At 41.0% G+C, this 14195-nt stretch overlaps 1 protein-coding gene across 2 annotated transcripts in view; it reads right to left on the bottom strand.

Moving 5' to 3' along the window:
• The window catches only part of mta1 (metastasis associated 1), a 32036-nt gene extending 22394 nt beyond the window's left edge, over positions 1-9642 (bottom strand). For both annotated transcript variants that reach the window (XM_028395004.1, XM_028395005.1), the window contains exons 1-2: positions 9510-9642; positions 1469-1536 (exon numbers count right to left, since the gene is read on the bottom strand). In XM_028395004.1, the coding sequence (XP_028250805.1) occupies positions 1469-1536; positions 9510-9537 (96 nt within the window). In that variant the 5' untranslated portion in view covers positions 9538-9642. The remainder of the gene's footprint in view (positions 1-1468; positions 1537-9509) is intronic.
• Between the last annotated feature and the right edge of the window lie 4553 nt (positions 9643-14195).

Genomic DNA, 14195 nt, shown 5'->3' with positions numbered 1-14195 from the left:
AGACACTTCAGCACTGTAGACTTTCTACCTTCCAATCATCAGATAATTATAATTCAATTTCCTTGTTCTAAATTTAAAAAGATAAATAAGGCTGCAGAACAGAAACATTTATGTCTGTTTTAAAGGGCACATTTTTACACTTGTCTTAACACATAAGGAAAGTTTTTAATTAGAGAAAGAAGAGATTCACAGAGTCTAGTGTTCACAGTTTTTGTTCAAATTCTCCCTCTTACTGATGCATTTTCTGCAAGTGAAATTTTGCCAAAGCTCTACAAAAAAATACAGTAGTACACAAGTAAGTATTAATTTTACACTCTGACAAGCAGCTCTATATAACAAACCTAAAATCTTTGGCCATAATTGGTCTGACAAAAACAGCAATCAAGGTAATAACGAGCAGCAAAACTAATGAAACCGAAGCCTTTCCACGCTGCAGGTGTATACTTCAGACTACACTTACACGCGAAGGCTCTCAGACTCAATTATTAATTTTCTTTGTTTTCCTTTTACAATTGGGAGTTGTCAGGATTTTTAATCTCTCTCTCGCTCTCACATACACACACATGTATCTATACTTTCTAAACCTGCAGCTCAGAACTTAGGGAAGAGAAACCCAAAGATCCCTGAGGAGCAGAGAGACTGACAGTGACGGGCAGAACAGAGGGCTGACTCTGAGCTCTGTGTCAATCACATTAAACAGCCTCCATATTATCCAGCACAGGCACGGCAGCTAGGGACAGACAGCAGGCACCTGTAACTAGTCTACAGAGACGGGACTCTTTTTTTATTATTTTTTTAACGGAATGCTTCTTTGACTGAATAATGGAAAAGATAGCAGGCTGGATTTACCCCGCACCTTCAGCATCATCATCTTCATCTCCAGTTGCGCTACAATTTCCTATATGCCGAGTTTTATTTTTACATAATAACTATTATTATGATATAACTATATAAAAAACATGACTTTTTACTGTTCATCGTGTTTTACTCTTGATCTTCAAATTCTAAGGTGAGGAAGAATGATGCTGATAATTGATTTAAAAATAATCAACACAGTAAAATAACTGATACATTAGGAGCAAGATTACATCTTTAAATGCATTATTTTGTCAGAACAACAGTCTAGAGCCTGATGGTATCTTGTTGTCAGTCAAATATGATGAAAGAATCCTCAAATGTCAAAGGCTACTTTTATCTGTGAGATTAATCAATTAGCAAAATGGCTGATAAAATCCCATTGTTGTGTGTTATACTTTAACTCATCATCTTTTTTTCAACATTCACAAAACCAGAATTTTAGATTTTTCCCTTTAGGAAGTTAAATTAAAGCTCACTCACTGTAAGAAGTTAATCCAATAAAACCTGATAAGACATGATGTGGAAACAGTGGGACTATTCTACTGATGTACAGTGGAAGAATATGTGGTGCATTCAAGGATACAAATCAGACACCCACTCACTCACTCACCTTATTCAACTCTTCTATCCTCCTGATCAGCAGTGGGTTACTGGATGAGTTCTCAAAATAAACATAATCTGCAGAGGAACAGCGAGAAGGAGGGAGAGAGAGAGAGAAAGAAAGAAAGACACAGAGTGAGAGAATGAGAGAGAGAGAGAGATAGTGGAGAATGGAAAAAGAAATAGAAATGTCAGTCAGCAATACAAGGTCATCCAAATATTCAGGGTTATTTCCAATTGGACCGCTTTGTGACAGCTTAATTAGTCTAGGGGAAAGTGCAGCAAAGACATCCACAAAATGTTGATTTAACTCGATTAGGCTAATTTCATACACAGTGGATTCTGTTGCAGTTGGGAGGTCTGACTGAATGAGATGTTGATGCGCTAATGTGTGCACACACACACACACACACACACACAACAAGTCTGGCTCTCCGAACCTTCCATTCACACGGCAAACCTTGCATTTCCGCAGCCCTCATGCTTTCTTTGTCTTATGGCTCCATTCATTATGCCCCATGTGTGGTGTTGTTTGCATGCACAGTGTGTCTGCATTTGTGTGTGGGTGTATATGAGACACAGCTCAAGCTTCACCACGCGTGTGTGACTCTACTATGTATGCGTGTTTGTGTATGTGAGAGTGTGTGTGTGTGTGTGTGGCTGCTGGCGCCACTCCAGGCCCATTGGAGGCTTAGCTCTCACCAGGATGTCCCCACAGGCCTCAGTCTTGGTAGGGTGCCTGGTCTTAGCCCTGCATGTGTCTTGGCTGAGTGCTGTCAGATTATACCCCACACTTGGTAGGCTGCCTGGAGCTGGAGCTATCCTCCCTTCACCCTGAATCTGGCCCCCTCCTTTTCCCATCTCTCCCCCCACCCCGCACATCCCACAGGACCCCGTCTTCTTGACCAACTGGGCCAGAGATCGTCCGAAATTCCACCAGGATAACCACAACATACACAGACTCTTTCCTTCATTTCCTTCTCCTCCCATATCCAAGACTAACCGGTTTAGGCATGCACCCATCATGTTAGCAAAACAAGGACTGACATCCTACAATAATATTGCAGCCAAAGGTAAAGGAAAAATCTATCTAATTGAATTACTTTTATCTCAAATGAATCATCAAAACAGAAAATACATCATCAACAACCCTTTGGATAGCTTTAGTTACAGCTAAATGCAGCTACAGATGACTGCAGCATATTCTAACTCAATCAACCTTTCTAAATGATAGTCTAAATAAAACAAATCTCAGCTACTTCAGAATTATCATTGGCCTTCAGACTATGGTTTTATTTCTAGCCATTTAATGCACAAATGACTGAAAAGAAAATCTCATCTTGAAAGATTAATCTTGTTTTAATAACTTATAATCACAATGTTAGAGAGAAGAAAGGTGGTATTAGATTTATCTTGGGATTCTGCTGCAAAATTCAAGATGACAACTTCTGACAGAAACACCAGATATTATGCATAACCACTTAGGGCTACTTAAGATATGGGGGATAGGGTCAACAGCCTGAAAGCATTGTCTGTGTAGCGTATCCCAATTTACAAATATTTACACTGAAGGGTTTTATTGCAGAAATATATGGAGTGATTTCCACAAAGACAACTCACTAACTGTACTCACTAAAAAAATTACGTTAAATCGTACAAAATTCAACATGTTGCACTCGAGTTCAACAGTCAAAACAACAAGAAATTTAGCATCCCAGACACAGACAAGGCAGATGTTCAATCTATCCGCCCACGCTGATCTTCAGCAGACTATAATGCAAAGCAGCCACTACATCTGCATAAGGGGGCATACCTTGACTTTTCCACTGGAAAACCTTTGGCTCTTTTATCCCAATTGGTATTCCTCTCTCCACCCACATATACAAGTTGGACAAAAAGAGGTTCACACCCAATCTCTAGAGCTCTCCTTAACAAATGATCACACTGATTGAGCTGACAGCTGCTAGGTACAGTCTCAATTTACAAAATTCCAAAATATATTCTATCCATTGAACCACTGAGCATTGAGCATGTAGGGTATGTGTAAGAATTTAACACTTCCTCTTGTGGGTTAACCAAAGCAGCAGCAGAAGTAGCAGCAGCAGTTCAGGAGGCACATGAAGTGTAATTTCTATGACAGCTTCTTCTGGCGGCCACAGACACTCTTTCACTGCTGAAAAATCGCTACTAGATGGGAAGAGATCGTCACATCGTGCCTGTCTGCTCTTCACCCTGTAACAGCTTGTTACTAGACTCCACTGCCACGGTGACATCTTCATCCTGCTGCTGAATATCAAACAGGCCAAGCTGAAATTGAGCGGCGCTGAGACAGAAAATGAAGACAAGATATCAGACTTGCTCGTTTTCAGACGTGCAGGGGAAACGGTAGCCTGGGGGTCAGGGGTCAGATGAAAACTGGCTAGCTGGGGTCACTGTGAAAACTGTGGTAAAGTGATTAAAACCTAAACATTTAATAAACATGGGAAAGCAGTCATTGAGTAAAATTATTCATATACATATTATTTTGCCTAAATATCAATAATCTGTTGTTTCAGGTACAGAAGTGTGACAACTGGCTGTCGACAGATCCACACTCATATAAACTCGTTATCTCAGCCCTGTGAATATGTGTCCTGTAATTGGATACATGGCTAAAAGTTTTATCATGACTACTAAATTAGGAAAAACTGGTTTTACATTTTGGATCCACAGGTAAAACTGTCACTGATCAAAACCACTGATCAAAACTCTTTGACATGGGGATGGGTCTCCTGACAGACAGTGAAAGAAAACTGACATTAATTGTGAGCCAAAATACGTCATGACCATTTGAAAATGAAGCCGAACCACATGTTGAACATTGGTTTTTGATGTGGTGCTGGGTGTGAATCTCTGCCACACACTGAGATTCTTTCTTGGTTGGTGACAGCATGTCTCCCACTACATTTAGGGAAGGTGGGACAGCTCCCTGTCTTCCTTTTTCCTGGCTCAAGAACTTAAGTTACCAAGGATGGAATCACTTTTAAGTCAAACCCATGTCCCCTTCCTGACGCCTACAGCAAGAAAGAACGAATATGGGAAGAGAACGGTTAAGCGACTGTCAAGAGTGGGCTGTTTGAGTGTTGGAGTTTCCACCATGTGAGAAGCCTGGTAGAGAGCGAGCTGGAGAGGAACTCAAAATGAGAGCAGCAGAGAGAGAGGGCCTGTAGGCACTGAGCAGCGTCACTCAGTCTCTCCCGTTTCCCATCAGCCCTCCCGCCGCCTCAACCCGCATATAACCACCCCACTCTCCATCCCCCACTCCCAGCATCAGCCAATCACACGGCTCCAGTGGTCGTGATGTCACGGTGCAGTCAAATTTTGTGTGAGCCAATCAAGGCATGTTACTGAGCCCCAAAAGAGAGAGTCAGATGGGCTGATTCAAACCAGGCCAGAGAAAGACAGACAGAAGCAATGATGAGAAGAAAAACATCAAATAAGAACTCTGCAAGAAAGAGATACAAGTAGTTGAAGGAGTTAGGAAGACAGTAATGAAAGGTACAGCACTTAACAAAGTGGACAACTACATTGGAAAATGTATGTCAGTTTGTTTCATGTTGTTTAAGTTTCTAACAGTCCAGCAATCCAGCTCGTTCCTCAGTATTAATCTTCAGCACGTTAAGCTGAACACGCCGCATGCACCTTCTCAAAAAGACAAAGTACTTGAGGTGCAAACGACAGCGGAGGTCATTAAAACACCGTCTCTGGATGGCTCCGCATGGAAAATACATTGTGTCGGCTCATCTACCACCTGCAAGTTGTCTAAAGACGAATTTAAAGACTTATCTAAATGACACACAACCTGACAGAATGGCAGTTTAATACGTTAATTATGCTGTCATAACAGATTTCTACATCTTCTGCAACACCTCAGCACAGCTGTTTCCAGCCTAGTGGTTGGGTATCCTAAAGGAGTCGCTTAAAAGTCTGTTTATTTGTGAGATGTTGAAGCGTTTTATCACTCTGTGATTCTAAAACTAAACTCTAAATCAGTGCCTATAGACAGACATAACTGGAAATGAAGTGGTATAGCATGTATGAATCAACATAACTACCTTTTTAATATGTAATAAGATGGGTTAATGGATTAGTAGCTTAAAAGACATAACGGACATCTGTCACCATGTTCTGACTTTTCATAGATCAAACAATTTATCAATAGCTGAAACGATAGCTTAAGCTCTATTTTTACTGTCTATCTATGAGAAGCAGCTCTGCAACAGTATCTGTCACTCTATCTGCCACCTGACAGAGAATCAACACAATTCCTGCTACTGGCACTCCAATTAAGCATTTGCCTGCATCCTTGCTGCTACACAACATGCAACATGCCAGCAGCGAAGCCTAATGGCAGTGCACACAATGGTACCCTCCTTTGCATAGTAAAAACTGCTCAGTAACTAATGGGTAACAACTTGATAAAAGGGCTGCCATTCACTGGGGATTCAAAAAGTATTCAAGCTCCACACATGCATGTCTCCAGAGAATACAGTGTCTATAAACAGCAGCGCTCACTGTGACCACAATAAAAAGGCAAGAGCCTGGATGGGAGACGGAGATGCAGGAAACACAAAGGATGAACATCCGCCCACGTTTGTCCATGCACACAACATACCCCCTCCACAGCCCACACCCCGTCCAGTGCTTACTCACACACTCACACTGAGAGGTGTGTCCGTTGTCGTGAGCAGCAACCGTGGAGGAGATTATGGCTCAGTGTGTCATGCAGTGGTATAGATGGAGGTTTCTATGGTAATAGCAGGTAATTCAATAGGCTGAATTCAAACTCGCACCTTATTTTTACACTTTGATATCAACCACGTTCTCTCTTAAAGGCACGATTAACAGAAGGACAGCTGCACACATCAGTGCAGTGCCAAACTTAAGTACACTGCACCTACCTATCTGGGCTACTAATATCTCCTGTGGATCACTGCTGAAGTAGGAAAAGGAGGATCTGCTGACATGAGAAAATGTCTTCTAATTTTTTGACCTATTGACCAGACAAAAAATGAATTTCCCAGAAATGCCATAAGTCTGCAGCAGAGATGAGGAGGATGTTTAAAAGTAGGAAGAAACCTCATCAGTGCATGTGCTGCAGCAACATCTACATGCATGCTCCTGTTCAAAATGTGATCAATCAGTGCAGCGTTCAGACAATGATGGACGTTTACTATTTGGCCTCTCGAAAAAAAAATGAGATGATGATGAATGGATGCAAGAGCTGTCATGCATCTGTCCAACTGGCAGTTCAGAACTGGGCAGGACGGTGGCAAAGGAGCCTCTGATCTCAACTGATCAAGTACACCCACCAGACTTGCAAGAGAGAGCGCGGCCAGCGTGGGAACTGAACACGAGCCATCAGCCAAACAAAGTGTGGGCACTGTCAAAGTTTGTAAAATAGTCAGTTTGTGCTTTAGTAAACAGTTCGACACCTTTAAGCACAACCTGGCAGCACAGAGAAAACTCCTCACCAGCCAAAAGTCAGCACTGACACACAGGTTTGTTGCTTTTTAGGTTAGTAAACAACACATTTAGCACATTCTGTACATGAGCTGTCACACTCAAACAGCCTCAGAACAAGTATTTATTTAAAGGATGGCCTCATAATTTTTAAAGAGGTGCCATATGGAGTTGGAAAAAACTTGTTGCAATCCTTCCTCGTGTCCATACTAGCCAAAGAAATAGCTTCCTACTCACTTCTCATGCAGGTGATGAGGGAGAAAAACCACAATCCTCCTATACTGCGAAAACTTTAGAAACTTTTAGCAGTCCAAGTCGCACAGCAAGTGACTTTCTTTGTGTTACTTTTCCTCCACTATAGACCAGGCAATACAAAAGGGATATTTTGCTCTAAATGGTATAAAACTTTAAAGGATAGACTTTTGATTTGTCAAACTAAGGCACAAACCCCCTCATTCCTTTGAATTGTGGCAGTCCAGCAGCACAACATAAAAGGCAAAAAGAAAACGTAGTGTAGAAAAGAAAAAACACTAAACTTCTGCCTCTACATCCTCCCGGCGAATACACTGCATTAGCCAATCACAAACATGCAAGAACACGCTCCTGGTGTATTATTTTGTACCATAAACTTTTACCATCTACCTTGCAATTTTCTGGAAGATTAAGTAATTACTGCATGTTGATTTTCCCTCGCTTTTCTGGTTAAACATTAAATGTGATGTTAGCTTCAGGAATACATTTTTACAGAGGAAGAACATTTGAAAAGGATTTTAACAGTCCTGTTTGAAAAAGAACCCCTTTCAAATTCCATTCAAGCATCTAATGACCGAAAAAACAGCTACTTCATAATAACATGTGGACTTAAATCGCTTCCCTTCCCACCATTATGATGATCAAACTTATGATGCAGTCTATACTTAGTCACCAACACTTTCCTGCTTTCCTTATAGAAGGGGAAGAAGTGCTGCAGGCGCCGGAAAAGTGGCTTGTGGCCTGCACGGTAAAAAACAAAGACATCAAGGCCTACAGAGCCAGCTTTTGTCCACGGCTCATGCAAGGGAAGTCATTGCTTTTCCAAGATGATCCTGCATTGTCTTGCAAAGTAGCAGCCATCTTTTCAAGGCTTTGTTCTGATGCCGAGCCGAATTGGTCTCAAGAGAAGCTGTGGTCAATTATGAGGCTTATTTTTGACCTAAATTGTGACTGTTTTAAACCATTATTGTCACTGTGAGCGAACATATAATATAGTGTTTATTCAGTAATGCTTTGTCGTTTTTGGTTCATTTAGGTCAAATTAGAAAAAAATAAGGAATAAAAACCCTTTTTTTTTGAATAATTAAAATTTGTGCTACACTATGTGGGCCCAAAACTCACCACCTTAAAGCTACAAGGGAGACAGGTAGGGATATACATAAATCATCACATTTGTACAGCTAGATATGAGACATAAGAGCTTAACTGTGTGGTTGGAGTGGACGCTGCTGGCAGAGTGAAGTGATACACCAAATTAAGCAACATTTGGCTGGTGAAGTGTTAAACTTCGTGCCCTGCCCTCGACATAATCCTGCTCTCACTCAGGTAGGCTTTGTTTCATTTGCCTTAATAAGAGGCCTGTGACGTTCATTGCAGGCTATTTTTGATGCGCACTGAGAAGAGTCGCAGCCCTTCTGCTTCACTGGACGACTGTCTGTCATCATTCCCTTCAATTTCCTTTGATGGACATTCAACAGGAGTACGGACTTAGACGTCCCCCCAAAAAATGTGCCTGTACACCTGCCACCTGCATTATGACCCGCCTTTTGTGTGTTGATACTGACAGTCTTAATATTTAGTCACAGTTAGTTTAATGTGAATGTTTTTTTTTTACCCAGAGGATGTGAATCAGAGCAGCAGAAGCAGAAAATGAGTGGGAGGAGAAATCAGGAATCTTAATTAGGTATTAACTGAGGATGCCTGTACAAAAAAAAGAAACAAATTAAGAATAAACTCTAGTTTATGACGCAAAATGTAACGTTAAGGAGGAGTTAACTTTTTGTTTTAGTGACTTTAAAAGCATGCACAGCCCGCTGGTTTCTGTAGGTTAATGTAAACATTTATAAGGTTACTTCGTTATTATGAACAAGCTGTCCGGACAATAGTTCAATGACACGCAAAACTTTTACTGTATGTTCAGCCATGTTAGCCTTAAACATCCAGAAACACAATGCATGCTACTTCATGTGCATCATTACACCGAAGTTGTTGTTTGGGCTCATGCTAAGTTGCAAGAAAAACAACAAAAGAAACGAGGGGAAAACCATGAGCCACGGCTACTCTTCATCACCATCCTCCTCTTCACTACCACCGCCACCGCCACCACCACCATCATCATCATCATCATCATCATCATCTGTGAGGGCTCTTTTAGCTTTAGGGAAATAAAAGAAGGGGGAAGCAAAGACGGACCACGCTCTGTAAAAATACATAAAAGACCCGCCGTGAATCATGGCGAGTCCGTGAAAAAAACAAAACAAAACAAAACAACGGGAAACGTTATCCCGCCACCTTACCTCCAACCCGGTACATGTTCGCTGCCATGACTGCCCCCGGTCCCTGGCTTCCTCTCCAGGTAGAGGGGTGGCTCTCTTCTCTCTCTCTCTCTGGCGCTGCCGGAGCTATGCTAGCACTGCCGCCGCTGTGTGTTGGAAAATGGTGGATTGATCAATACGAAACAGACTGGCCGAGACGCCTTAAAGAGACAGTACACCTCTTTCCCTGCACTCAACTTTGGTGGGAGCGAGCACAGTAACATAACAATTCTGCTAATTCTTCAGTTAAACGTAACTGTTTGTTGATCTAACTGAGAAACGGCCATTGTGTTTAATTTTGAAAAAAAAAAACCTACAAAGAAACGTCCGTGTGAGTGACGTCACTGGCTCGTTTATGCCACTGGAGCAGGTTATTAGTTAGTTTTACTATTACTTTAGATCCAGGGTCTCACTTCCGGTCTGTCCTAATGTCCAAAACATAATATTTTTTTTTTTACTTTTCAGATTTAAGCTCATAGTATAAAGCTGAAATAAAAACGCATATATATTTTTTAAATAATAAAAATAAGGACGAAGGTTAAAGCTCATGCTCTGGCAGTTGTTGGTGAGAATAAAAGCAGATTTTCTGGGCTTTGATTGTTGTATGACTTCAAATGCAAACACAATGATGAACACAGACTCAAGTAAGATAAACAATAGAAATGCGACCTGATGGCTGGGATAGGCTCCAGCCCCCGCTGACCCTGTACTACAGGACGAAGCGGGTGCAGAAGATGGATAAATGAATGGATATCACTGTGTATATTTTCATAACATTATCCCAGTAACTGGTCATTTGTTTTCAGGTGTTTTTTGGCTGATTTATCATCATCTCAGCCTCTGTGAGATGATGATAAATCAGCATCAAGTGTTTATGTGCCACAGTATCCTTGTTCTGAAATCCAATTTCCTCCATTTACTTTAACCAGACACCAGAATACGGTGCTTACATGTGCCACTCCTCAGCACGATACTAGTCATGTAAACAGACTCAGAGTATAGATAATGATAAATCACATCCGTTATGACCCATATTTTATTATGATTAATTAATAAGGATTCCAGTAGGTTCGTAGGTTTTTTTGGAGTCATAAAATGTCGGACAGCCACCAAGCTGGGACTAAAAAAGCCATCTAGTGTACCTGAAAACACATAATCCCTTAAAATAGGCAATCCCCTCAGTGCACACTGGTGTCGAGAAAAGCATAAGAGGACCCCATGGGTTTCGTTTTAAAGAGCAAAAAAGGCTCTGTTAAATGTAATTAATGCAAGCCCCCCCTGGTCTAATTGTTAGGTCGGTTCATTCATGTATGCCTGGCTTATCTACGCTATATCAGTGTAGAGCACAGATCACATGATCACAGCATGCAGTGAAGACAGAAGTGCACAGTGACTGGCGGTATAATATCATAGGAAATACCTGATTCTGGAAACAAGATGGAGGACGATTAAGCTTATTATCATATCATCTTATTCTCTTATTCTCCTTATATATGTGCATATACGCAAATAGTAATAGCAATTTGTTCAAACATTATGCAGCAAACCAAGCTGTAGTGTGTTGGCAGCTTATCTAAAACCCTGCTTTTGCCTCTTTTGTGAAAGGTGCCTGTATGATGAGAGGATACACGGTGTAGAGTTCCACAGATAGTTGCCTGATTAGCTCAGTTTTCACTGTGGAGAGCCTCCATGCTGGAGGAATGCTGTGGTGAAGGCTACATCTGATCTATACCATATGGAAGCCTCAATTACTGTGGCCTGACACAGGGGACTACAGTCTGCAGCCATGTGACTATTACAGGCCAATCCTGTGTGCTTACAGTACGCACTCCTACTCAAGTGTGCAGTGTCAATGTTGGAGCTGTGCTGCATTGAAGGGATTCTGTATTGTGTCTTGGGGCTCTTTTATTGGAAAAGAACAAGACAGAGTGTGTGTGTGTGTGTGTGTGCGTGTTTATCTATGGGTGTGTACAACCATTTACATGTACTCTGTATCATTCAGATGAAATTATAGTGAATTTAAGAATGTTTTTCAGTGCCACCACATGGTGGGAACTACACAGAATTTTGATGTGGGCTATAATTGTGTTAACCGATGCAATGGATGGTTTTATTCCGCCATGTGCTAAATACAGTACCTTCTGCATGAAACAACAGCCTTTGTCTGACTGAATAGTGACACTTATTGTTTTAAACATTGCAGCATCACAAAGTGTGTTCTTTGTCATCCACGTATCAACACGAGACCCTTAAGCCGGTTTTAAGCTGTAAAAAAAGTAATGCTGATACTTACTTAAAGGAAAATAGATGATCAACAACACAGTGTTGTATTAGGTAATGGTTAGTTCTTTCATTAGGACTTTGTTCACTTGGCTGCTTGCTGCTGTGCAGATGTTCTACTTGAATCCACTCGCTCCTCTGCCAGATGTTGCTGCAGTCAGAAAGACAAGCATCCAACCTCAGCTCTATGCCGAGCAGAGCAGCGCAGAGCAGTGTAGTGCAGCGCAGTGCAGGTGTTCTCCCTGATTAATTTGTGGAGATGGATTGTCTTGAGAAACAGCAAGTCTGCAGGGACTCCACTCGGTTTTGGTTGCAATCCCAGTGGATGACCCCTGATGGCCTCTTTTTCTTTCTCCACCAGATAAATGCACAAGAGAGACAAAAAACACAGAGGGAATCAATTAGGCCTTCTTCTTGGCAGAAACAACTCTATATCTTTGATTGGACCTGAACATTTACTCATTCACTCACTGGGGGCTGTGCAAGGATCCAGAGACACTATGGGAGGTATACTAATAAAGGCACTATTGTTATAGCACTCCTCCACACGTTAAGTATATATTTCTTAACAGTGAGCAAACTCAATTACATTTATTACAGAAAGTATGACAGTGTTCTCTGGAGGATGCTTGAACATTTCTGCACACAGACTGGATGACATTGTGTCTATTTATACACCTTCTGCTCTGAGTATAACTATAGACATAAAGCACTGTAAAATATATATATTCATACAATCATAAATCCCTTCATTCTTTAATGCATATATGAAACTATACTCATATTTACTCATATTATTATACTTTTTTGTGATCTTTTATGTGGCACTTGCAGACAGATTTAACAAATTTCACAGCTTGTATTTACATATATTCAACAACAGGTGGAGCTATTGACTTGATTTTGACAACATCAGCAGGTCAGACAAAGGGATAACCACTATAACACAATGCAGAGTTGGATAAGCTGTAATCTATAACCTCAGTCTTTAATATAAAACATACATTTAAACTGCAAAATGAGCAGTGAATCGTGTTTTGCTAAAACTTGTAGCTGAATATAAAAGCTACAAAGGTGCACTGACCTTAGTCAGCCAGCAGGGGTCATCATCCACTCTGATTTTTCTTTTGTCCTCAATTGCTCTCTGACAAGCAGCCAAGCAGTAGGAGAAAAAAAATGCCCAATGATGTTGCTTCTTCTAAGTGGAAATGGCACTTCAGTAAGTTGTCATGATGCCTTTATGGCAACGAAACTGTATCATTAGATCCACATTGCTGTCTCTGCTAGTTTGTGTGGTGTGTGTTGCTATAGGAAACTGTCATTTGCCACACGGCTGTGATGAAAACACTCAGCCTCACAGGAAACCTTGGCCCTAATCCAGAGGGATTAACCATATTGCACTTGTGAGGTTAGTGATACTGTGACCTTCACAGAATGAAAAAGGAGTGACCGTGAGACTGAGAAGAAACACATGGATGCAGACGTTGGAGTATGTGGCACCCGCAAAGATGCCCTGAGTGTCTCCAAGGCCACACCTTGCAAGGGAATCCTGTCACCCTGAACCAAAATGCCCAGAGCAACCAGACAAGAGCAGCACTTTTCTTTGAGAAACAGCTGCTGAACTGCCAAATGTGTCTCCATCTTCAGAGAGGCGCCGGCAGTTGGTGAGAGGACTGAGCTGTGTGGGGACAACCCACATCAGTGAGACATGGAAAGAGGAATTGCTGGAATGGCAAAAGGCATCTAAATGTCACGTACTGGATTTCAGTCTCTTTCTAGCAGGAATGCTTGTTGTTCTTTTATTGGTCGAAACGATTGAGATCAAGCTGCACCAGCTGATGTAAAGACACTTCAAAAACTTAGCAACATATTTTGTATGTCTAACCCCAGAGGACACACACACACACATATTACTACTCTCACTTAAACCCAGATGTAACACAAGACACAGCCTAGTATCACACCTTCTATGGGTTTTTGAATGACATTTAGAAGGGTTTTACTATATAAGACTTTAATAAACTTTAGTGTGTTGGATGTTTTAACAGTAAGGTGAAATTGTTATATTTCTACAAGTATTGCTTCATATCAAGGTGGCAGTACAGGTTTCTTTTTATTGTTATATAGAGGAGAGTATCTGGAATAGTGGGACATCCTATGACTGCAATTTGGCAAAATATGACTGGAATATGATTGGTGCTGTTTGAAATTAAAGTAAATATTTTTAATTAATTTGATTTTTTGAATACAAAATGAAACACAAAAATATTAATACACATTGTATGTAACTGAAAATGTGTCATGCACATAATCAGGAATCATTGGAAAGGTCAAGTAACAATGTTTTTGTGGACATTTGAACCACATCACCATGATGAAGAAGGAAAG

The sequence above is a fragment of the Parambassis ranga genome, chromosome 22, assembly GCF_900634625.1.
Source record: "Parambassis ranga chromosome 22, fParRan2.1, whole genome shotgun sequence".
Taxonomy (NCBI): domain Eukaryota; kingdom Metazoa; phylum Chordata; class Actinopteri; family Ambassidae; genus Parambassis; species Parambassis ranga.
Note: the sequence above shows the minus strand (reverse complement) of the source record. Positions and strands in the feature narration are given on the sequence as shown.